The sequence below is a fragment of the Ptychodera flava genome, chromosome 7 (genome assembly GCF_041260155.1).
Source record: "Ptychodera flava strain L36383 chromosome 7, AS_Pfla_20210202, whole genome shotgun sequence".
NCBI lineage: Eukaryota > Metazoa > Hemichordata > Enteropneusta > Ptychoderidae > Ptychodera > Ptychodera flava.
In genome coordinates, this window is record NC_091934.1 from 27390261 (window position 1) to 27418114 (window position 27854).

Sequence of the window (27854 nt, forward strand, 5' to 3'; positions counted from 1 at the left end):
AGAAGTTGCGCCCATAATGCTGGAACTTGTGCATTCGCAAGAAAATTTTATGTATACATAAAATATGCACAGAACCATGCAACATGCCATTCAAAGTCTAACTGTAGAATCATGTTTGCTTTGTGTATAGATAAAATGTACAAAGCACCTTGCTGGCAAAAGCCTTAGTTAAATCAGAATTTGGCATCATGACATCATTACAGAGCCTAGGTCAGAATCATGTACCTTTTGTAGTTACATAAAATGTACTCTCTTAAAGGTCCATAAGTATACACAAAGTATAAATAAAGTATTCCATTTTATGACTGCTTTATGTAGCATCACATCGACATAAATTATACTCTGTGTAAACATCATTCATACCGATACCATACAGACATCCCTGATACATTGTTCACAAATCCTACTCACACTTGGGTCAGTAGGTTTTTTGGGGTACACACTAAATATACTTTATACAGGGGCAGTTTTGGTCTGGATAGTACCTACAGGAATGATGAAAGTGATAGTTATCAGAGATATTATGACAACGACTTATATTTAATGTCAAGGCATTCAACCACTAGCTGAAGCACTGTAAATTCACTTGTCTGAATTTCTAGTGTCAGCAGAAGTCAATTCTGACTATGTAACATACCAGTCTGATCAGAACTATTGCATATTGTATGCTAAGCTATTTGTTGGAAAATGATTAAAGGTAATAGTTATAATTTGGTAACTGCATGTTTGATGACTTCAAATGCACGCATCGATGTGCCAGTGCTAGAGAGATATATCTCCTATGCTTTAAAGGGATATAGATATCGTGCACAAAATAAATTATTTGTAAACAAGAAACTCGCAAAGCCACAGTTCCGACGACCGATTCCCTTCAACACAGGAGATACATCCCTCTTGCACTGGGCCATCAATATAATGCTTTATGGAACACCCACCAGTGCATTGCTATAATTGTGAATTTTATCACAAGCATAAATTCAAATGACGATCAATACAGTGTGTATATCCTCTTATTGACATTTCACTGAAAGCTGTAGACTATAGGTATTTTCAATACGTGTCAGAAATCATTGGAACACAGTAGTTTCATATATATATAGGTCTACCTTCGACTACCTCTACTGCCTTGCCTTGACATGCTAATGGCACTCTGTCCACTCAAGCTAGGCCTTGATTCCATTGAACGTTGAGAAGACAGAGTGTGCCTTGAGGTAACTGACTCAGTGTCTGATGGCCTCATGAAAACATGATGGGGCAGAGTCAGTGTACAACATGCAGTTCTGAGGAGGGGTTCTGGAAGTTCCCCGACAACGTCCCACTCATCCTCTTGAGTCGTGTAACACTGTATGTCTTTCTCCCGCTGCCGACTGCGACCATTATAGCCGCCCATGATGTAAATCCTATTGTCCAACACAGCCACGCCCGACATGCTCAGTCCGGTCAGCATCGGTGAAAGACTCAGCCACTCGTTGGTTTCTGGGTTGTAACTTTCGCAGCTCATCACATCCACTCTGTCGCCATACGCATTTACGTGATTGCCTCCCATGACGTAGACGCGACTCCTCAGCGCAACCATCATATGGAAGCCACGCGGCACCTGCATAGATTGCAGAGGCTCCCAGCAATTGGAGGCCTCACTGAATGAATATAGGGAATTTGAAAACATCCTGTTGCTAAATCCCCCAGAGATGTACAATTTATTTTTGAGTGTACATCCAGCTAATGCATATGTTGCATCAGGAAAGGACGGCACGTATTTCCATTCATTCACTTCTGGCTTGTAGCATTCCACAGAAGAGAGAGGGCCCTGTTCATTTTTCCCCGCCACGGCATACAGGCATCCAGCAAGACCTTCCAGTACAAAGAATGCTCTTCTCTGCTGCATTGGGCAGATCTGAAGCCATGTGTTGAATCTGGGATCGTAGCGATGGACTGTCCCAATGCTGTCTTTACCATTAGAGTTCAAACTGACCTGGCCACCAACAATGTACAGAAAGTGGTTCAATACTGTCACACAGTGATCAACTCGTTTAAGCGGCATCGTAGTCAAGCGCTTCCACTTTCCTTGGTAGTCATCGAATATCAAAACATGGTTACTGACTTGGTGGCCACCAGATTCACCACCAATGGCCAGAATCACATCATTGGTTGATCGTAGTTTTGTTCGTGGTGACTGCAAGGAATGCTGCCTATGTGGGACGAGGTGATAATTTAACGCCTCAATCAACAGCTTATGGCAGTCTGGATCACACATCATGAACTCATGGGACTGTACGTGGTCAACTAAATCACCTGATGAAATTAACGGGAAACGGATGCTCCTCATCAGCTTGCTTGAAAACTGCTGACGTGTTTCTCTGTCGTGTAAAATCCAGCTGGCAGCAATTTTGAAAAGCTGCAATTCAGACTGCACAGCTAGCCTGTCCTGTTGCAAGAACCATGCACCTGATCAGACTTCAATAACTGATAACTTTGCGTCTGTGCCACATCCACAAAGTTATCAATGATGTACTCCTGCGCGACCTTAAGTAAACTCGTGAATTTGAGTCGGTCTGCCAGGAAGAGTATGTGTATCGCATTGTCTGAACAGATTGCAGTCTGAAGGTACTCCACACAGTGGTTTGTAATGGTTTTCATGTCCAACTGAATTGCTGCATGTAGGACGGATTCTACATTTTCAAGCATGAGTGTAATCTGCGACGTGTAGCAGTATTCCAGAATTGCTTCAAGACCTTCCGTGGTTACCTGCGGAAGTTCAACTTCCCGGATACCATTTCCAGTAGTAAAGATGGTTTTGAAGTAGTCGCTACACGAAGCAAGTACTGCACGGTGAATCATATAATGCGTGCCATTAGCAATCACTGTGCCGTCACACAGGAGTTTTTCAATCCGTAGTGAGTTAAGGCTGCCCAACATGTCATTCGGATGACTTTCTGATGTGAATGTTTTATTTGGTGGGGGATAATCATGGTTGTAAACGCGTTGGCGTGGAGACCGAGGGCTTGCAGAAGACATTGATCTTGGTGAATGGTTGGTAGGATTCAAACCTTGATGGGAGTTGCTTGATGATGCAGCTGCCATGGCAACAATCAACTGAAGATGCTCATATCTGAGGAGAAGATAAGAAAAGTATATATATTATACAGTTTTGTTCCTCATGTGTATGATCATAATAGATGTATATATTATTTATATAAAATGTTTCCGATTTATGCACTCTTCCTACATGTGAACGATTTGTAAACAAGTGACCTAGTGGCCTGGTTGAACAGTTCAAAGATCAATCATTGTGCATGACTTGTGGACCAAATATGGAAGTTTTCTGCGTAGCAGTTTCAGAGAGGAATTAAGAGCAAAGAATCTCAGATAACAGACAATTAACCTCACTGAATAGCTCTGCCTGGCTGACAGTGACGCTACAAAGTCTGTTCTTTAACAAATAGCAAGTAACATTTTACAGCACATATGCATCATCAAATTAACATAATCTACATTCAGAAAAAAAACTGCCATGCTCCAAAGACACTATGCTTCGACTGCAGCTCCTATTATGAATTCAGTAACTATTGAAAAGATCTCACACAGATGAACAACATTGCGCACACACACACACGTCTTGCTCTAATGTACTTCCTCCAATGTACTGCATTCACTATTGTATGGCTATGGGTTCAGCAGCCGGCCTTGTGACAAATTTGTCTACCTATAGGGGTAACTGCATGTGTTAATATTGGCGATTAGTATGCTCACTGTAAATTGCCCATAAGGTAAGTAGGCATCTACTTTAGGTACTCTACATATTTAATGGTGTTCATACAATCAATTACCATTGATCATTTTTGCTTTACTTGCCATTATTTCAAAAATCAGACAAAAGATTAATGGGTGTCAATATGATTATTTACTTTTTGACAAAAGTCTACCTGTAATTACTACTTAATAATTGATACCATCAAATTGATTTCTGACTACAGACAAGCAATTATTAAAATATGGGTTACTGTACGAGCTTTTTTGTGGTGTGTCAATGTATGGAGAGGAAAACAAAGTCACTTATCTTATTTTGTGTATTCAAGGGGAAAAAGAAATAAATGAATATTAACTGAAATTCAGATCTTTTATACTACACTTCAAGTATCATAGTGTTTCAGTATTTTCACTCATTACTTAACACTGAATTTGGCAAAAGAACTTGTTCCGTCTATGGAAATACAATACTGATATACCTGCAGCAATATCGACAAATTTCAGAGTTAAGCTGGCAATCAGATACATAAATACCTTAGTGACTAATGTCATGTGGGTGTGTACAGTTTCCAAATATGTTTCAAATATCTCCTTGTCAACAGCATATCGTATGAGACAATCAAAAAAATTCAACCATGATGGTGAACATCTACAGAAATTGCAAAAAACTGTCCAATTTAAAATTAATAAATTAGACAGAGTAGGTGGTATTGGAACCAAACTGCATATCTAGGAATAATCTTTATGATTATGCCTCTGGTATGTTCCATACATATCCATTTAAAATATCTTCAACTAAAAGTGCATCAGTACATGCTTAATTAATTAATGATTAAGTATAGTAAAATATTCATGTCATAATCAACTATGTATCAGAATTTAAGATCTTTATATATATATATATATATAATATATATATATATATATATATATAATATATATATATATATATATATATATATATATATATATATATATATATATATATATATATTGTGTACATGTACGTTACATTCAATATATGTTGAATTTCATTAAGTTTAAAAAAGTGACTAGTTATTCACCTGAGTATAAATTATTGTATAACAAATTTGACAGTATACCGGTTATGTGCTGATCTGAATGATTTGGCATTAAAAATATGATACTTAGCACAGTTAATATAAACTAAAAATTAAAATTCATATGCTGCATACATATAACTGTAAAACTATCATTGAAATACTGAATAGGACAGACTCAAAGAATCCCCTAACTTGCCTCAGTTTTGCTGCAAAGAAATCTACTTAACTATTTTCCAGACGAGTGAATCAGTATCCTGTTGCATTGATATCTGCACACAGATGGCAAAGAACGTAGTAGTTCAGCCTCCAGCACTGCTGATGCCACTTGTGTATGTACATGTAGTAGTATTAAATTTATCAAAGAAAGAAATCTTTAGACTGTTTTCTTTGACTTATCTCCGGTCTTTTATATGATAATTGCATGTATTCATACATTCTATTGCTTGCACATTGTGTCACTACCCTTCTGATGATTGCCTTTTATTTGTTTAGTTTTCATAACTTTTCATTCCAAAACCATTCCTTTTCAAATCAAAGGTTTGGAAATGCCTGCTTTATCTGTTAATTAGAAATTATGCACATGTGCCGACATAGGATGATGAAATTTGAAGGGTTCATTGTACTTGCTCAGAGCTATTTCAATATATGATAAATACATTCAGGCTTCTGGGGCAAATATATCTCTAATAAAATTAGTTGTCACAATCTAATAACCTGTACTGGCATAAAATTGAGTTGTGGATAAACTAATCAAGCTTGGGTTACCCTACGCAAAGAATGAAATGAAATTTGCAAATACACAAATATTGGATCAGTATGTCTTATTCAAAGTGAGCTCAACCTGAAAATTATAATGGCATTTCCACATAATATTGAGAACTCTTTGAGTTAATATAAAAGCCAAATATTCACAAGTGGATAAAAAAAATGCCAACAAGACATGTTGTACAATTGGTCTCCCTAAAATATTTTCCTAGCACATGAAACATAGAAAAGATTCAACTGCACAAAATATCTGTTATCTTTATGCCTGAAATCTTACCAACAATTTAATATATTGTGGTCGCCAATAGTCTCTAGCAGACATCAAATGCCAAATCACCATAGCAACTGTCTGTTCTGATCTCCATCACTACATATATCAATTCATAATTAGTCCACATCTATCCACAGGAGAAATTAATCTGTGTATTTTAACAACGCAACTGTAACAATATGCTCAAAAACAGATGACTAACCATGCAGCCATTGATATCACATGGTGACTTTTGTCATCATAAAGATGTCTTTTATGAATTACAGCTCATCAATAAATACGTGCACAGTAGCTCATAAGTACAGTACACCAATAATGTACCCTATTTTGTATGTAAGTGAAAAACATTGCTTCAAAGTGAAATTTAACATTTTGTATGTTTCTACTTGAATTGACACCACCAGGAAGTAGTTTTTCTTCTGTTTTTTAATAAATGCTGATTTCACTTCACCGTGGCCTGTCGTCAATAAATGCATGCACACTAGCTCTGCATGCATGGCAGGGCTGTGTGTTAACCAGCATAATGCCTGTGATGGGAGGAGTACAATGTAGCTGGTAAACACACAGCCCTTTATACTGGCTGGCACGTCACATCATTATCAGCATGCAGATGAATGGCCTCCATCTCTCAATCATTTTTTATTTGTAATGAAAATGCACATGTGCTTCCTGTACAAATACAAATACTCAAGGGGGCTTTCAACCAAGTAGGATTGAAAATGGAAGCTACAGCACTATGATTTTTTTCCGTTTCCATCATTTTCACACTGATATATGTATATATAATATATATATATATATATATATATATATATATATATATATATATATATATATATTGATATATGAGTCTAAAACAAGTACGTAGTGCAACATATGGATTTTATTTTAAAAATCAGTTCATAAGAAAAAAATGTGAAGTTGATTATATGGGAATGTATATTCTCAAGAGTTCACAGACCCATTATCTGTCTGAATTGAGCATACCTTTGATATCAAGCTTTTTTCAAAGTTCTCTCAGTGCGTGACCAGAATTGAATTGTTAGAATCATACATGTACATGTTGACTTCTCATTTTGAATTCTACTTTTCAAATGTAATGTCTTTTCAAGGGTTACAGTAGCTGTGTTGCTCTATTTTAATTCTAGCCTTGTCTTGACAAATATCAGTAATTTTCTTACAGTTATATTTTAGTAATTTAGATGAATTCTGTTAATTTTGACTGTGAAACACACAGGCTAATACGTAAGTCGTTACATGTACATTCAGATTGACATAATACTGGGGATATGTTAAATATTTTTGCTGTTCTTTGTAATTGAAAAATTCTATTCAGAGATTAAAATTAGGAGCATATTTACTATTTTATTTGTCTATATCCTCTATCCTAAAGCCAACAACAAAATTACTTCCTGGTGATTATGGAATTATTATTATTAAACTTTCCTACAAATCAGTTTATGCTGGAAATCACACCATTTTGTGATATTTTTACACTGACTTATTAATTTGTTCATTTACTCTGAAACCACTGACATGTTTGATATTTACAGATAAGCTGCTCTAGAAAATTATTGAATTTCATACTGTCATGGTAGACATACATGTAACATTTCAAAAATCAATCACTCGGTGTAATAGGTTGGCAAACATACAGGCATGGTGCATTATGCAAGATAATGGTTTCTATTTCTGGTGTGCTGTGTTATGAATGCTGAAGGACTTGAGAAGGAATAATAATGAATAAAATATTTGAGAGAAGTAAAAGCCTGTAAATTCACCTTCTGTGCACTTCATATTGAATAAGTTTAGAAATTAACAAAGGAATTAGCATATTCATCATGTATATCATGAAAAAGTAATCACCAGGTAGGAGTGACAGTTATTTTTTTTATTTTTAAATATCAGTGAATATACTAGTACACTGGCTATTTCACCATTAGTGTTGTCCCAAAATTTCATTTTGTGGCCTATTAACCTTTTCTAGAAATATTTTCATATGCATTATTGTATATCACATCTTTATCAAAACAAAATTATGAAAGCCTGCAAAAATATTGATTGCCAGCTGGTGTTGAGCATGAGGTCAATGACCTTGAGTAGATTTTTTGTTTTTTCAAGGTCCTATGGACTTGCATTTGTCAGTGTTTAGTTTTCCAAAGTACCTAATCACTGTTGTGGTGCTACACTGTTGAGAGCTGAAGTTGACTAGCCCTATGGTAGCTGTGATTACACAGCGATCACACTCAGGTCAAGGGTCAGTGCCACAGAACCCTGAACCTGTGGCACTGACCCTTGACTCGAGCATGGTCGATAAGCCATAGCACTGCTGTGTATAATCACAGCTAGCCCTATGGCTACCAAACTGTACTAAAATAATTATCCAAAACAGTTCTTCAGTGTCTGTAGTAAAATTGTTACACTAGTTGAGGGGTACTGCACCCAGTAGTGCAACTATATTGGTTTTGACGGTAATCCTGTAATATATAGTAATAGACACTTTTGTATGATACAATGTGCCTGTTATGGAAACCTGAAAAATTTCTAAAGGTTTAGCCAGAAACTTGCAAATTGAGATATTTCAGGTTTCACAGTATACCATAGTATCTACATTAGCTTTGTGCCAACTTTATCAGTGAGGAGATAAAACTGTTATACCTATAAGAATAAGGATACAAAGCAGATCATTCATATCTTACATTGATAATTCAATTAATTATAAATGCAATAATTGTAATTATGAATAATGACCTCTTAGGTAAATGAGCTTTTATCATAGATTCAATTTCTGTTTTATTTCTCAAATTGATAAACTAAACCAGCTCCATTGTTTTGTTTCCTTCTGTTTGAGATGAGTAATTTTAAGGTCAGAGAACCGTGAAAGTTGAAGTCCAGAATCAAGGCATTAGCTTCAGGCTGTGTAACAGAATCTAGGCCTCCAAGTCTATTACAGACAGCTACCATAGCTGCTAGACTATGATACATGACATTTACAGTATGCTACAGGGGTAGCCAACGATCAATTTTGGGAAAATTTCAAGAAATGGCATATTCATTGTTAATATAATAATAAAGCATTTAAAAAATTTGGGCAAATAGTTTTTTTTTGTGGGGAAAGTGAAAGTTGATCGCAACAGCCCTCCTGCTGCGAATTTAAAAAGCTTACAGGAGTATAACGCGAAATTGTATTTCACTGACGATAATATCATTATGGAAAATATGTCCAAAGCTATAGCCACCAAGGATTCAAACAAAACTTGTTCACGGTCTTCTATTTATGCTTATGGCAAGTTTAGGTGTGCTGGAATATACAGCTAAGTACAGGGATACAAAACAACAACTATTCTAGAAGATGAAATTTCACCCATGATATTTTCAAAGAAAGGATACCCAAACAAGTTGAGGTAAGTTTTGCAACCTGAATCCATCTGACAACACAGTAAGTCCAAAGCTTTCATTTGTTTTGTTCCCTGTCATAGTTAAACCAATGCACCTGGACAAAAAGTCAACCAGAGATTGTGTGACCTGTAATGGAGATGACTGCCCAGTTTGTTTTCTGGGATCAAATTTCACAAATCAAAATGACAGCAGCAGGTAAAAGTGAGACATTTTAAATCATAAAACCTAGAACGAGGAACAAGGAATTCGTGGTGATTGTAATGTTAATTTGCTTTTGGAGGAAAATCAAGTTTTATGGATAATTAATGAAGAATAAACTCATAAATACATATTATTGCTCTCTTTGTACATGTAATGTTCCAGTTTTAAAATTCCATCCGGTGCTTCTTGAATTGTGTATTTGTTTTCATCTTCAGATTGTGAAATAATGCTATTCATTCAATTTCCTGCCAAGTATTCTTTACTTTTTATTTCACATTTGTTGCTATTTTAATCCACTTCATAAAACAATATAAGTGATTTTACAGTGGCTTTGTTTATAAGAAACATGGCTCTGACAGATTGTTCTAAAACCAGAAAAAGATAACATGAATTTCCAAGTCTAAGACTAATTGTAAGTCAGGTTTTGTAAAATATTTTACAACTGTTTGTACACAAATTGTCAAAGCTAAATTTTCATGACATTTCGCACCAAATGTTGGCAATATGCCAAAACCAATTGGCAATCTCAGCCAATTTCTGTATAAAGGCAATAGGAAGGGTACTTCATAAAGTATTGACTTCAAGCAAACATTTATTAAATTTCAATTATTTTTTATGGAATACCTTGCTCTTAATGCAAATCCTCCCTAATTTGTGAAATTGTTCTTAATTTCATAGAGCAATGGCAAGTTTTAAGTTGACCCTACAATAAAAAGTCATTACATCTCCCCTTTGAATAATACATACCTAAAACATGTCACAATCAACATAAATTACACGATATACGCACTGGAAGTGATTTTCTGTCAAAACCATGGTATACAGTAAGAATAACTGGATACAAAATAGCAGTTACAAGCTGCACAAGATGAAAATCTAGATTTATGCGCAGCATAAAGGTGACATAAAGTTGCATAAAGATGATCTGTAATCATCTTTATGCAGCATAAAGATGGAACTTTATGCACCTTTATGCTTGTGCATAAAAGGGTTTAATGGCTGACTAAATTTAATCACCTTTATGCAGGACATTACAGATGCATAAAGATTCACATTTATGCATCAACCTGATTTGTATTTATACATCTTTATGCACAAAACATAAAGAAACATATTCAATCTTCTGTAATTTGGATCTTGTAGGTCCAAATATGAACCTGATTGTTCTGTTTTTGCACCTATTGTACTGTAGTTCTGCACTCATTAACTACATTAATATCATTGTTGTATTAACTACTTTGCACATTTAACCCATCTAACATACACACATATCTACCAAAGCAAGATCATAGAAGAGGTATCGGTTTAAATTGTTTATTTAAAATAGTTAAATAGGAAATCACATGGGACAAAAAATACACAATTCCTCAAAACCTCCTCAAAAATACAAGCAATATACTTCATGTGAAAAACAAAAAATACACTTATTGTTTTCTTCTCAGATGCAATATTGAAGTGTCAACCAAGTATCTGAGAACTGATTTAACTTGACTCACTTTACACAGCAATTATGGCTTTAGTTATAACAAATAAATAATAAATCCATTGTTCTCTAAGATTTAAAATAAAATTGGATGTACCGGGTGTTTGGATGTCTAAGTAGAAAAGAGACTCCACATTTAGCTATGTTTTGTGTTGCATTGCTAGTATCTATTACAGATCACACATGATAATGAGTTCTGCCATATCATTGAAAATTGCCATACAAATATTTTGATTAGAACCTAGACTCGAGCTAAGATTCAAGCACATTGCATGTACATAAAGCTACAGTGTTGCCAAAAATAACTGTAGTTGTAAGTTGGTGTACTTAATCTGTAAAATTTGTTTGCAAAGATGCACCTCATTTTTAACACATTGTTCATGAAATATCAAATATGGCCACTGAAGAGACTAAGACAGAATTATTGGTCTTATAACTCAGCCAGTAATCCGTCGAGTACAGTCCACATATTCACACATGTACAGCTTTGGGTATTCAGCTTAATCACTGATTATGACTCAGTCGGTGTAATAACATATAGAAAGTGTTCCCAGTTGGACTTTCATGAGTACAGCCTCTGTCTGGTTAACAAAATTCAAAAGTTGAGTGGTCTTTGTTCGAAACAAAAAAATACATCACTAAGCCTTTGGCAGAATCAAGAAAATGTATAAAATATGCTTATACATTAAACATTGTCCTGTAATGAGTTGTCAATGCTGCTGGAATTGTCATGTGTCTGTCAGGCTCTGATCTGATTGATACCAGGCCCTAAATGCAAGGTAGCCTCAATATGCATTTCCTTTGATGCATGTGTTTTTCCATATGCAGTTTCACTTCTTTCTCTATCCCATGGCAAGAGTCTCTGAATAAAGGCACCACCCTTGCAACTTCTGTCATGTTCGCTATCCTCAGAAGAAACACACACAACTATCAAAATGTCTTCAGCTTGATGCTAGTCCTTGGATAGCCCAGATTGTATGTATTTCAGTTCCTGGAAATAATGATACACAGAATAAATCATCAGGACTGTACACCATCAATTTTGTTTGTTTCTGTTTAACCCTTTGCACCCTGACCCCCTGGTACTCTATGACGTCATCGGACATTTCTGTCCGAGCCGGGTTCAAAGGGTTAAATCCGTGTATTTATAGACATTTGATAATTCATTTTAAAGTACTTCACTAGACAAGAATGGTTAAAAGTTGATATGTATGCAAGAAATTTGATTTCTGAATTTCACTGAAATGTTGATTCACTATACATTGGAGTCTATGAGAAAACTATGAATAATTTTTTTCTTCAATGCTTCACAAACACAATTAGACTGAAAGATTCCGTTGCATGTGAGCGTTCCGGTGCACTGCGACCTACCTGGTAAAGGGTCGCAGGTCGCAGTGCGCCAGAGCGCCCGCACACGACGGAATCATTTTGTCTTAAACACAATCGGTGCTTTCTGAGATGTTTGACAATTGATACAAATGTACTTGATTAAATTACGGTGTTTGAAGGTTCAGATGAGGACAACAGTTTTGATATTTGAATTTCAACTAACCTATTTCACTTTTCATGGTACTAGTGGTATACAGGTCACTTAAATATTTTCCCTGACAAAAGTTGCTATATCTCTAATACGTAAGTAATGGAAATTGTTCATTGCCCTCCATGAGCTCGATTTACAATAAGACAAGCCTCTGAGTTTCAACAGCAAGATGTTCATGTGACAGATAATTATACTTTTGTTCAGATTTACAGTTAAATGACTACCACGAGTGAAATCATGCAGCGAATCATTTTATCTCCCAGAATATTTTTGAACACTAAAACTTCTTTTTAACAGGTCAACTACTTAAGAAAATTGAGTGACCCCCAATGCTGTTTGAAAAATACATGACCCCCTTTGCAATTTTCAAATTTAAGGTGAACCGCATCCCCCTTCAAATTGTGCTGGCTTACCCCCGGCTGTAATAACTGAATGCTCCCTTATTGAATAAACTGGTCATCTATGTACTGTTGTACATCAAACTGACATGTTTATGCCTAAATATACAAATATGAAGACCAAAATGTTTTTTCACTGATTCATTGCCTATGTTATTGACTAAATATTCCTGTTTTTGTTAAGAGAGACTGTAAAATCAATGTACCTCCCAGACACATGGAGTATGGTCGTGCTTCCAATAATAATTTTGCAAACATGTCATCAATTATTCGCTTTAGCGAATGGTCAATTATGCGTTTTAGCGAATGGACCAAGTCTTTGTACGTTGGCCGAGAACTAATACAGTAGGATCTATAGGTTAGAATATTACATCTGTCAAATTAGGATGGAATATTGAAGATAGAAATATTTTTGTATCATGCAGCCTTGACCTACAGTGCCTTGTAACATATACATATATTGAACTAAAAAGAGGGCATGTTACGCTGGGGAATCACCCAAATCAAAGATTGATGTGACTGTGTATGTGTGCCAGTAATAGTATGGATTAAAAGTTAATCTTTCGGTACTTGATCTAGAAGTCATCACTGATGACATACATGGAGTCCCCGCTGGATTATGTCATTTGAATTACGGTGATTGAATAACAATAACATACTTGCTAGATTCATTACAGGGGAGAGCGGTGAATTTGTTAAATGTTTGGAAATCACATGCTAGTGATCTGTTGGGGGTCATGTTTGTGTATTTGGGACAGTACAATTACGCAAAAATATATATTATGCTACAATTTTTGAAAAAAAGCAATGGTTTTCTTGCACACTGTATGTTGTTCGGAAAATAGTTTCGTTCAATTTTAGTAAAAGATAAAATATGGTTTTTGAGCATGTCATGTAATCTGGAACATGTTATCAGAACAGAAGCTTGTTTCATCTTTCATTACACAATTTGCAACAGACTCAGCAACCTCAGTTTGTCTTGTGATGTTGTTTCAAAGTTTTGTTTCCCAGACAAGGTTCATAAATTACACTTCATGGATTCATTCAGTGTCGGGAGACAGTGTTAAAAAGAACATTTCCTTGGTTTGGACTATGCAATTATTGTATGTCATGTACATTTGTGTTTTGGAACTCATGGAAGAGCCCTGAAGTTGTTTCAACACTATGCTCCTCTATAATAATTTCCAGGGTTTACATATTTCATTGTGATTTCAAAATTTGACATGGGCTAAGCTGCATCACTATCGATTACATCTATATCTTCAAAGGAAGATTATAAAGGCAGATTTTGTCGCTTATGGCTGTTAGGTGCCCTGCAAATATAACCAAACATCAAAGTTCAGCTAAGTAAAATTGTCGTACATGTGTCATGATGGTTCTGCTTAACCATGTTCATGTACTATAATTCACCAACACTGGTGCTTTGGTTAACTTGCCCTTCAAAGTTCACTACTTTAGACTAAAAACTTATCAGTGCATACTTTGTAGAGTACATACCTCTCATATTGTTCCCAGTTGTTGGCATGCCTTTTTGTGTGACTGTCATTCCTTTGGGCACTACACTTTCCCTATTTGTTCCACGCCTAATAAATACATGTACCTCTAGGGGACCTGCAACTTGCAGAAATATAAAAAAAGAGTTAAAATCCTACTGAGAAAAATCAAATTGTCTCAAACACAGATGATGAATCACATTTCAAGTCACGATAATGACGATGAATAACCATATTAATCTGACAGTCCATGGACACATATTTGAATCAGAAATATATCAAGCATTTTCATGGCCTGAAAAGGCTCAACATAATTGGATTCACACTGCACTATGCATTCCTGCAGTATCTCAGAGCTTGAAGACTGTCAGACCATTGATGAAAAATTTATCTTTTTACATCCATGGTCATATAAATATCCAAAATGTGCATGTTGACAATAACACCACATTTCTATTTCAGCATAAATAGAAATAATTTAGAAAGTTAAAAATGAATTGAAATGATGCGAAATAAAATGACATATCATGTTTAGGTAAGATTAGAATTAATCTCATGTTCACTTAAAGCCCCGACTAGCTGTATCTTCTAGCATTGTTTTTTTTTTATTCAAGCCGAAATAAGTTTGTGAGAATGTACTGATTTTGGTGATGTATACACTTATTATTAACTACCCACTGGGACTGTACATGCAACTTTGGCCAAGATAAAGATTGCGATGTGATTAAATATTTGCCCAAACATTAAATCCCACCGTGCATACGGTGGATAATGTGCATATCTGCACTGAAATCTTCACATAAACTGCACAGAGCATTGTGCAATTCATGCTATAAGATCTTGAATGGCCCTTACATGTACTTCACTGTTTGATGCACCACTCAGGACGCAACATTCTCTGAATTGTTTGGTCACACAGAGTTCACGCAAATGCATATACATGTAGTTATTCATTCGCGCAGTGAAGTTGGGCTCCCCAAAGGTCATCACCTCACCTCAGTCATAGTGTGAAATATTAAAGGGATAGCCCACCCAAATATCAACCTGCCTTTAAAAGTTGAAGTATAATATTTTTGTAACATTCATGATGAAGAGATGAGATATGTGCTGATGATTCTCCTGGAAATTAATGTTTTATTAAGGTAGTATGCGCCTCGAAAGTGAAAGACTTAAACTTTTGCTCAAACTTTCCTCAAAAAAGTTTCAACCATTCTCTTTCAAAATCAAAAATAAAAATAGGGGGTCACCATGCAAATTTTGGAACCAGAGAAACAAATAACCCACGATTTAACGATTTTTGAAATTCAAAATGGCCACCATCCCTGTGTTAACTCTATGGGAAAAATAAAATTTTGGATTTTCGAAAAACTAAGACGGTGAAAGTTTTTCTTTCTCCAAGAGTTTTAAAATGAACCCCCACAAGTGGTAGATCAGAAAAACATAGTGCCAAAGTTTGAGAGTCCGAATATCTGTCCCCGAGGCGCGCTCTACATGTACCTTAATTGATGTGTATGACGCCATTTTCGCCATATGGAAGAGCCACTTATCGGAATTCCTCAGAGAGGCTTGACCTAAGATGACGTTAAGTTTTCGTGTTTGGTTGAGGAAGTTAGGGGGTATCACTAGGGGTCTGATCTACTGTGCGTTTGTATTGAGCTACTGCCCAATGGACACACTTTGCCTTCAACCTTATAACTTTGAATCGGAATCAGCGACTTTGAACTCCAGGATTTCGAACTTGGTGTTTCCGATGAATTCAGAAGTAAAAGAAGGGCATGTGGCTCCACCAGTTACCGAAGGAAGCTGTACAAGCATGGCTCTTTTGGTAGCTCAAAGGTATAAGCTACAACGTTACGGGAGGCCATGTTTGGAGCTGAACACATCTTCGATATTGCCTCATGACGAAATGAACTCCAAAAATGCTTGTATTTTTATCCAAAACATTTTGATTAGCATTGCAACCTAGTTACTATCACTTGAAAAGAGCGATGTTCGATTTCAAATGCCCGAAGAGAATTGCATGACGAAATTGCTCCGCATGTTTAGCCATTGCAATGCTGGTTTTAAAATATGGATAACTCTTTTTATAACAAAGAATGGTTATAGAAAAATGCCGATTCTAAAGTGCTAATTTTTTAGTAACATATAGACAAAGAATGTGCGGATGACGAGATAATTCCAAGAACCGTTCCCCATGGGGTGGGGGAGGGAGAGACAAAGCAAATGACCAGAAATGGCTCATCTGTCGACTCTAAATGGAGTGTCCCTCATCCAACAAACAAAAGTTGTGCATACACACTTTCATGTTCTCAGGGGCACTAAATTAAACTTCAAACACACTTTCATGTTCCAGGGCACTAAATGAAATTTCAATTTATCCTTTCAAAGTACAGTCATAAACTACACACTACAATTTTCCTGTTCTCACAACTCACTTTGAACTCTAATCGTGAGTTACCGGTAATTAGAAACCGCAATGGAGGTAGGAAGAGATTGCAAATCCGAGTAGCCGTTTTCTGCTGTCAATTGTGCAGTCTTGGGAAAATAATTGAGAATGGTTAAAATCTGAAAGCCACAACCTCACAACTAGTCATTGGGCAAAATGTCGGGAAATATTCTTGGAAACGGTCTTTGCATACATAAAAACATGCACTGTACTTATAATTTTGAAAACTCATGTCGTGCCAATCTTTACCAGCAACAATTTTTAGAGGCGGTGTTTTCACTTCAGGTTTCGAATCATGCAGAATGCCTTATTGAAATCTCGCGCACGATTATTAGTACATCTGTAATACTTACAGGCAGGCATAATATCTAAGCTGTTTATGAGACTCCCTAGATCAGACCCCCTAGTCAATGCACCAAAACCCGAAAACTTTACATCATCATCTGGGCATTTCTCCCGGCATACTTTGTGGAGGCTAAAAAGGTCTACATATTGCCTGATTTTGATATTAATTTTCATGGATAACTTCACTGTTTCTGTGCAAAAAGTAATGATAAATGCTTTTATGACATAAATATAAACCTGTACACAGCTGATTAAATTTTTGGTGGATATAAGGTGGTGCAAAGGAAGTTGGGTAGAATTTAGAAAGGACTCAGTCACTGATGTGGAGTCAACAGTGCATTGGAGCTGTATGCATGTGGCATTGCTGATGAATGTAAATGATGGGTATGCCCTAAAATTGAAGAGTCTACAATGTCACAGTCCATACAAACGTTGAACACTGCAAGGAAAGCATCCATGCAGGTCAGTTATGCTCGTTTTGAACAGCATCATTTTCTGATTTTCAAGAGCAAAACCCTTTGGTCAGAACAAATGATCATAAATTTCCTAATACATACAAGTTACCGGTATGTTTAACCCTTTTCCTGGCAAGTCCATATTTCACCACCAGGTCAAGATGGTTAAAATTATGAAACACATATTTCATATGGTGTATTTTAACATAATACTGTACATTTGAAAGCTGTTCAAAACTGTAAACTTGATTCTTTTGGACTAAAGATGCTATAACAGACCAAGCCAAGTGGGTGAAAATATGTCATGTTTTGGATCAATACCACTTTTTACTGACTTGGCTGAAGGGGAAGTGATACTGTCTGGCAGGAAAAGGGTTTTAATAAAATTCAATATATTGATTACTTTATTTAGGTCGCATATTGATAGACTATAGTATTTTCCACAGAAAATTCAAGGGTTTTACATGTATGTTGAATGACCCCCCCTTGGAACAGGAGTACGGGCCCACATTCATGATTGCCCCCTGTTTTGACATCCTAGATTGAATGTTCACCCTAGAGGTGAATGTTTTCAACTGTGACATTGTATGTTCTCTCTCCTTGTTAATATTACCAATTTTTGAAAAGGGGGCGATAATCAAAATGGCTGTTAAAATTTGAGTTTAATGTTTAAATGTTTCTCAGAGGAATATTCCTAATGCAGTAAAAGCCAATATCCCTTCAGAGGGTAGAATTCAGAGAACACCACGACAAAATGGGAACATATTCTGAGGTCAACAAATTTCACAAGTTACAGCTAGTGGGGCATTAAACATGCTATGTCATGTTACTTTGCACTATTTATAACCTTCTAAATTGATAATATTATTGTGACAGAGGAAATAAATTGACAACATGGATATAATGCCTCTATAGTAAAAAAAGATAAAAAAATATCAAGGGGCTCTTTTCTGTCATTGAGCCATAGTACATACATAAATTTGAGCGACAAGAATTAGGAGACTTGTGGGATTGAATTCAAAAATCTACCAACATATTCAACTTATTGCAATTTCAAAAGAAAGTATAGCAACACTTTATAATCTTATTATTAACCTTCATGCACAGCCATTTTGAGTAGAGGTTAAACAAACAATAGAGCGTATCAATCATGTGTTCCTGAGATAATTTTTCATGGGGACTGAACAGAAATTACTGGGGGTAAGGCTTTTTTGGGTGGTTGCTATTTTGTAAAAAAAGCATTTTTGAATTGTCATGCATACCTTTCGGGCAGGGTTATCATTTTTCGCAACTATTGCAACTATTTGAAAACAAGATGTGGCCAATACAGTGCTTCACCAAAAAATATCAAATCATGATACATTGGAATCTGTTAGGCAAAATATTGACAATTTTCCCCTATACATATGTACATTTATCCAGGTTTGATAATTTATGTGATTTTTGTACCCTTTAAATTTTGAGGTAAAATACATCTGAGTACAAGAAATTTGATTTTTGGATTCCATCAAAAATGTTCATTCACTATACATTGTAGTCTGTTGAAACCATGATTTTTTCAATACACAACTAGCTATATATGTGTGTTTATAGATGCTTAATGATATTAATGCACTTGATAAGATTGAGCTGGTTACTAGTGAATGTGTGTGCAAGAAATTTGATTTTGGAATTTCACCGGAATGTTTATTCACTAAACATGTACATTCTGGTCTCTGAAGAAAATGTGAACAAATATTTCTAATTATATCATACCAGTATATTGATGGTGCAAATACAGTGAGCAGTCAGCATTCAACAAAGAAATACTGTTTACGCCAAATTTTAAGCGACTTTTTTAATTGGACGATAAAACAATTTCATGTCGATCATCGGAAAATTGCAACATTGTGTGAGTCGGAATCGCAGAAGAACGTCACAATTGTATCTAAAATAAGTCAGTGATTGACATTTATTTTGTGTGAACGACAACACAAATTGGGCGACACGGACACAAACCGCAACTTAGGTTCGCGTTGATTGCGCCAGAAGTTGTATAAACAACTTGTCCGGCGGGCAACCAGATTTTATTTTAGACTTGTCCGAATGGAAATTTCACTTGTCCCGGGCGTCAGGCGATAGGAATTGTCAAGCCCTGATCATTAATACAGACTGTGACTCACTGGTCATACAAAAATTTGGGAGGGATAATCTTTATCTTGCTAACACTTTTTGAAGGGTCATGGCACTTTTGCTGATCCCTGGAATTGCCTTTGTTCTAGTATGTAAGAGGACTATGGAGGGGTGATAGCTTGTTGTTTTCCATTGAAATTGTAATCTGGTGTGTAAATTTTCTGGTGCCAACACAGGCCTTTAAAAACACCAACCACCCCCCCCCTTAATTTTTGTCCGGTCCCTGACATGAATCAACAGTCATCCCGGGGTGCATACATGTACCACTAAAAGTCACATTTAGCATAAAGTGACCTGGAAATTCGATGTTCATTGAAATTATCAGGAATATCGATGATTTAAAACAAACAAACGTTAGATACTTTGCCGGATACAGACATTGCTGAACACGTTTATAAAAGAAGGAGTAGACGTATCTTAGACACAATCGGGCTGGTTAAAAATAAGACAGCAGCTTACCTGGTATAGAGCCGTCCAGCTGATGCATGACTCGGCGACGATCGAGGGCTTGAAGTGTGTGTCGACCTGTCGCTGGTGCGGAAAAGAGGTACTCTCTTCCGTTTTGGCGAGTTTCGTCCCGGTTGAACGGAGAATAAAGCTAGCTTGTCGGACCATGTCGTAACTGCATGACACGGTCACTAGATTCAAACGTACCGCATAGTCGTCGAGATGGTCCAGGAATTCAAGGGTAGACTCTTTAGCAGACATTCCTAAACACCGACGGGACATGTCAGTAGAAGCTAAAATATCGACAACTGAAGATTATTGACGTGACGGCACGATCACGGGGTAGGAATGGTACGATGTACAGATGTAAGCGACGCGACGCCACGCCAAACGTTAACAATGCAATGGCGTCTTCTGAGTATGACTCCTTAAGTGCTCAAATATTCACGAAATGAACTTTGCAAAGAATTTGATTATAACTATCATTTTTTACTCAATCTTGAAGAAAATGTTATTTTTTTTTTGCTCTCGTTAGACAAAAATATTGCTAACAGAACCATATTTTCGTGTTTCGCCAGATAAAGGTACATCATTGTACACATTGACCCCCTAGCATTAGGCTCTGCAGTCCAGCCTCTCTGCATGTACAAAGCAGCTTACGCATTTTTTATCTTCATGAATATTCCGTGTTAGGCACACAGACGTGCCCAACCAGTGCACTGAGCCGGATATTTGGCGAGATCTTTTTCAAGATGGTAAAAAATAGCAGCTATTTGGCCTAATTAAACTTTGGGAAATAATCGTGTGTGAGTCATACGAAGTATAGGCCTATTGCTTGTATTTTGAGGACGTTTTGAAGAATTCATTCGTTTTTTGTTGCATGTGATTTCCTATTTAACTATTTTAAATAAACGATATCTCTTCTATGATCTTGCTTGGTAGATATGTGTGTGCGTGTGTATGTTAGACGGGTTGAACTGTGCAAAGTGGCTAGTATAACATTGATATAACATTGATAGTGCATCTGCAGATACAGCCAATCGTGCATCTTGTAATCAATTTCTTTATTGTAGGGCCTACATACAACATTCTTACTGTTGCAATAGCGAGATTTGGATTCATTTCAACACCCACAATGTTGCTATGTACACGCCGGCTATGCTCAAAAATAGTATGGAGGGAATTGAGAATAATACAGCACATGAAAGAAAATAAATTGAAAGAAAGAACTGCAGTAGGCCTACAATATTTCATCCTCATTTGACCGATGTCGTATCCTATAGGCCTAACCTACTGAAATTAGTTTCTGACGAACATACAAGGACGTGTATCATTCACCAAGGTGGTGCAATATGTTTTGCGACTTTGCAGAAATATTGTAGTTCTGACGATGTTCTCCATGTCAGCTTACGTATATAGAGATATACCGGTATCTTTCCGAACGATAATGTGGATACACATAGCGAGGTCTACGCGAAAAGGTGATGAATCAATTGAATAAAAAACGGTTTTTGGAGATCATATCTGTTTATTTCATCAATTCTGAACATGGTTTGAAATCGGTCTCATATAATAACTACCAACCTGTACTGACGGGCCTGGAAAAGCGAAATTCTAGCACTTTTTTATGAAATCCATCATCGTATATCATCGGGTCACGGTCGACGTCGCAAAATTGAAGCTAGCAACAGCAGCAATGCCGGTAAACAGCCTTGACTCGCCCCGAGTCGATTTTTGATGTGGTTGAAGCACGGTCTGAAGAACGAGCACATTTTGCGAAAGATTGTGATGGATTGTTAGGCTACCAAGTTGTTATAAAACGTGTCTGTCTTAGGAATTCTTTGGAAGTCATAACTGCTTAAGTCCTACAATATTCATAATAAGGGACTGGTCAGTTTATTCGGCGGGGGGGGGGGGCAGTGGATTCATGAGGGTCACCCTGTTTTTGACTATGGTGAAAGAGGGGTCACTATGTTTTTGAATGCCCAATTAGGGAGGGGAGTTCAGTGTGTTTTAAAAATTTCGACACGGGCTCATACTTGCCTAAAGTGCATCGTGCAAGCTAAAAATTTTATCATTCCGTTGCATTCATGGCGCGCCCTTTAGGCACTTAACTTTAATAACAATAAAAAAACATATTTTTCAGAGGCCCCTCCAAGCACGAAACTTTAATATATCAGACATATCTGTCAGAGATATTCGTATGTTTAAAATGTTGTCGGCGCGCCCTTCGGGCGCCTTACTTTAAAATATCACATATATATCGGAGATATCCATATGTTAATATTTTCAGCGGGAACTCCGGGCGCTGTACTTTAATATGTCAGAAATATATAGAAATATTTTGATGTCTGTAAATTGAAATTTCTGTTTTGCAAAGTGTACCAATCATAATGAAACCTGCAGCGCATATGAAGAGCATGATAAGTTCCTAATACTGTTCTGTTTTCTCAATGAGCACTAGTATTTCACAATCAAGCGTCATACTTCTTGATCTCTGATAGGCACATTAGATCCAGTTTTATTCTAAACCTGGGAAATTTTAGCCCAGAATTTATTAACGGAACACAGTCCCTGATGTAGACTGGCCCCAGTCGCGCTTTCTCTTCAGTTGAGTTACTTGCTGACCAAGCGACATTCACTCCACGATCCACGAAATAGCCTACCATTAGCACAACGGTTTGCCGATGTTTAGTCCTTCAATTTATTATGTTTTGATATGCCCACAGACTTTGAGAAGTCTATCCCTGATACTCTTACACTTACATACCAAATAGGCAAACCTGGCGGTCACACCGTTATATGAGATACAACGTTTGCAACACTAAAATCTGACCAGAAAATACTTGGTACACTAGGAAGCACTAGGAAAAATTTAAAAAAGACAATCTTATTTGCCTACCAGAGCACAATAATTTGACCTTACAGCATGGATGTATCTTAAATTTTTTCACATTCATGCTTACTGATGGCTGGCTGTAGCGATTTACTCATACCGAAACTAAGACTATGGTAGATTCGCTTTGAGAGTATTTCAAATTACTTTTGCTATCAGCTACAGCAAAGTATTTTCAGTATTGTCGATTCTGTGTTCAGCATTTAATTTTACTCATCATTTTAAAACATTACTTGTTCGATTTTGAAAGGTAGTCGATTCGCCAGATAATTGCTATGCACTCGCCAGGGCACGGGCGACTTGATAGTAACTATGCGAACCCCCACGATGCAAATGAGAAGTTGTATCATAGAGTTTTCGTCAAGGCACAGACCCTCTGCACACAAACGACGATTGAAGCATTCGTGCACCAGATTGTTCATAACATTATGCCATAGGGGCCTACACTTAATGTGGGAGGACATCAGGCAACCTCTCCACATTCCGACATTTACCACAGTAATTAGGGAAGTCCCTGCCCTGACAATGCTAATGTTGCACACACAAACAAATAATTCCCTTGTCTGTGTTGCACACTTCACCCTGACTGTACTGCATATGCATTGTGACCACAGAGTGCATACCGGGGGCCTTGGTTCGACCACTTAATATCGAAAAGGACACTAATTCCTCAGATAAAATGATCGATACATTCACAGTTTTCAAATTTGATAATGGTCTTCCCGTCTCTGCAGTCTCCGACTTTTGCCATGGTAGTCGGCTGAGGTCGAGTAAGACAGCAAACAAAGGCTGTTTCAATCACGGCTATCACGGTCATCTTTATTTCACGCAAAACTACTCAAGTTACTTTTTTGAGTGTAGACGTTCTTAAAGTTGTAGAATGCACTAGAAGTGGAGTCTGTGCAGTCATGGATGTAAGGGTACAGGACGGCCTGATAATCCCTTTCACACCTATTATTTTATCTTTGTCGACGCTGGCCTTTTCAGCTGTGTCATGGCTGCCATTATCAGGACGGCCAAGACACTCCATGGACGTATCTGTGGTACGTCCAGGACACACACACACACACAAACTTCACTGATAATTTTCTATGCATCACAAAAATCTTTCAAATTTATGACATTCCTTTTGTATCCATAGTGCAGTAGGGCTGACAGCGATCCTGCAAATGTGATTTCGGGTGCAACTCCATGACAATGCGTTCAATCAACTTTTAAAAGAAAACAAGTTTACAAGAATTTGATGTAAATTGCAGACTTAAAAAGTCTATTTTCAGTTAAACTTTCTAGCAACAGTGACTGAAGCAAGAAAACCGCTTTTGTTTATACATTCAAGGGGTTCCTCCTGATTGTTGTTAATGACATATGGCTATTTACACCTTGAGACAATGGAGCAATGAATCAGAGCCCTGCATGACTTGCCATTGCCTGACCTATCACTATTTTCTTCATGATATACCGGTGCAAAATGTAATGCAGGTCTCCTGGTTATGTGTCAAATAAGCAATTTTGGTAGCAGGTCATATCTTTTTTTCACAAAGTCGAACTCGCAAGAGGGCAGATCGTCTGTGCAGCCGACACGAACACAAACTGTCTGATACTGGCTACCAAATACTATCACAAGTTAGGCAGTCATCTACTGACTCCACACATTTGTCATTTGAATGAACGATGACGAAAAGGGAAGTATCCCATGTGTAACTGCTGTGGCGATATCGATGGCAACCTTTCTGATATGTTAATGACATATGGCTATTTACACCTTGAGACAATGGAGCAATGAATCAGAGCCGTGCATGACTTGCCATTGCCTGACCTATCACTATCTTCTTCATGACTGCAACAACATATACTGTGGTATACAAAACGCAATCTTTATTTCAGTTGAAAGATAAAGAGACAGTTGCAAAATGATAAGAATTAAAGGAGGGGGATGTGTCTTCTACAGTGCGGGGACTCCAAAGTGCAAACCCTAAGCCCTTCAAGATGGTTTCCAGATGGTAGAGTGAACGTTAGAAATGTGAGCTCAGGGAAGTGATTAGATGTTTCTCACTATACATCCAGCTATTCTTTAACACATATAGTCCTTTCCAATTTGTAGAGACTGTAAATTGTCATCCTCAGTGTTGTTTTACAATCTTTACCTCACACGTAAAATTATGCAACTTTATTGGATTGCATAAAGGTGCATAATTTTAGTGAGCCATTAAACCCTTTTATACAAGTGCATAAAGATGCATATAGGCACCACCACTGACACCATGTTTACACACCTTTATGCACTGCATAAAGGTGCGTAAAGGAGCTGACCAACTTTATGCAAATTTATGCAATTGCATAAAGAATGTTAAATTTGGCTTTTGATCCTGTGCTGATGGCACTTGCTGCATCAATCAGGCTTTCATACTATGTGATATATTGACCTTCACACTCATAATAGATGTACACATAATGGGGCAAAAATTGATTTGGTATTTTTTCATCCCATTTAATAATAATGATAACTGAAGGAGATAATATGCCCGGGATAAAACGTGGCACCATTTTAGAGGCATATTTTTTGAAAAAGGTAACCTACCTATGAAAACTTAGGTACATATTCACCATGATTTGTGCCTATCTACCATGATTTGTGCCTATATTCACCATGATTTGTGCCCATTAACCATGATTTGTACATATTCACCATGATTTGTGCCTATTCACCATGATTTGTGCCTATATTCACCATGATTTGTGCCTATCTTCATCATGATTTGTACATATTCACCATAGTCTAGGCCTGTTCGCCATGATTTGTATACATTCATCATGATTTGCTGCAGTTTATACACAGCTTAAAATGTATGCATGATTCTGGCAAATATATGTTTTTTTATTTGTGATGTCATTGTGCTTCATCAAAATTTTACATTATAGAATGTGTCACTGCAGTTGCCTGTTGAGTATTACCTTTAAAATTCAATGGTACCGTTTTTTGTTCAAATTTCACTTGGGTGAATTCATCTGATAGTTTAATCACGATAACTGTAATCACAGATTTTTATCAGGATTGATGTGAAGACATTTTCAATCATCACCATTGCCAACTCTTCCATAGAAATAGTTCTGGAAGACTTTTGTCAACAGAAGGGAAAATCTGGGTGCAGTGAAATAGAAGACAAGTATTGGCAGGGGCACAATTGCTCCATTGGGCTTTGAATTTCACTCTATTCATGACACTAATGAGGTACCTGGCTAGTTGCCCACACTGGACGGTATCACAGACCCCCAGTTCTACGCAACATGAAAATGCACAATTTGGCTCATGACAGTATGTTATCAATATTCTATATCCACTGCATTTGCAACATTCCCTGTCATAAATACATTGTACCAATTTGCTTTCGAAATTCGATCATTTCTTTACTATATGTGCTAGTTCAACGAAAGCCTGCCTGAATCCAAGTGTTTTCATTGATTATGTAAGACCCGCATCCCAATAGCTTCTACAGCAATGTAGCTTGCTTTATTGAGTCATGCTTGTAAATGAAAGGTTTCTAATACTACTAGGGGATCATGGATGCAATAAAAACGGACACACCCAAAACACAGAATCAATTTTTTATATCCAGAACAAAAAGGTTAATATTGATGATTCATATACTTGAGGATCAATGCGGCAAAGGAGAAGGTTTGTTGTATTCAAGGAATCTCATGAGCGTACAGTTTTAATTGGAAACGATGAAAGAAACTTGCAGATTACAATAGTACTAAACAAACTGAAAACCTTCACAGTAGTCACCGAAGATTACATGTAGAAATAGAAGCTTTTCTACGAGTATGTGCTAAATATGGTTTTTAAATATTGAGTTGTCAGATTCACTGCTCATCATTGCTAGAAAGGACGTCAAATAAAGAGGGTAAATTTGAACGATCAATCAAGGAGTATTTGAATTTTGTCCTCTGCCACCGGTATGTGCAGGCAGGCTATAAGTACCACTTTGCTGATATGACTGAATGAACGGGCATATTCATTATTCTGCCGTTTGCCCATTGCGTTTCATGGAAACTACCTAAATTTTATTACAGATAAATTCGGCAATAAAATTAGCGGAAGGAACTTGAATTTCTTGAAAGCAATTTCAAACATATGTGGATAAACTACCGACGTCAACCTAGCGGCGAGCAATGTAACTCTTAGATTTTTCGAGTCACATTTTATGAACGAACTTCAATTTTTCAATATTGAATGTGACCAATTTTCAAAAATTAATTAACAATTATAAACCGTTATAAAAACAATGAAAAGAAGAAGAGAACAACACTTGAATAAATACAACAAAATTTGAACAAATAATTTAGGTCGCCGTTACGCAATCCGCAGTTAAACAGTTGTGAAAACATCACACATCCAACTTCACAATGCAAAATCGATACCGGGTATTGTATTAGTGGTACGCCGGTTGTTCACCAAGGAGAGCCACGGCGCGGCGCACCGGCTTGCGGCGGCTGTGGGTTTGCGATACACGAACCCTAAATTTCCCTCTTCACAGAGCATATAATAACTCGATGACAAGAGACAGATTGTGCTGAGAAGACCTACCTGGAAAGATCAAAGGGTTGACCGATACTGCAACGTTTTTGATCGAGAAACAATACGAGACAATAGTCACGCAGATCTCTGCCACTGTTGAGATCCCAGTGCGGTGCTGTCCAGTCCGGGCGACCGTTGATCATGTGATCGGAAAAC

At 36.9% G+C, this 27854-nt stretch overlaps 2 protein-coding genes and 1 long non-coding RNA gene across 4 annotated transcripts; all 3 read right to left on the reverse strand.

Annotated features, from left to right (window-relative positions):
• On the reverse strand, positions 1-27842 carry LOC139137141 (kelch-like protein 31). The gene is made up of 2 exons (XM_070705102.1): positions 27708-27842; positions 1-3109 (listed from the first exon to the last, which is right to left on the reverse strand). Exon 2 carries the CDS (start codon positions 2324-2326, stop codon positions 1103-1105), a length of 1224 nt encoding a protein of 407 aa, XP_070561203.1. The 5' UTR covers positions 2327-3109; positions 27708-27842; the 3' UTR covers positions 1-1102.
• LOC139136412 (kelch-like protein 31) lies at positions 2416-3081 on the reverse strand. The gene has a single exon (XM_070704136.1). The coding sequence runs from the start codon at positions 3079-3081 to the stop codon at positions 2416-2418; it is 666 nt and encodes a 221-aa protein (XP_070560237.1).
• Positions 10748-20648, reverse strand: LOC139137140 (uncharacterized). Of its 2 annotated transcripts, none has more exons than XR_011553324.1 (3): positions 20239-20648; positions 14366-14479; positions 10748-11921 (listed from the first exon to the last, which is right to left on the reverse strand). It is a non-coding gene; the product is annotated as an uncharacterized lncRNA (long non-coding RNA). The 2 variants fall into 2 exon arrangements; XR_011553325.1 differs by having other exon boundaries at positions 14366-14485.
• Positions 27843-27854: the final 12 nt, after the last annotated feature.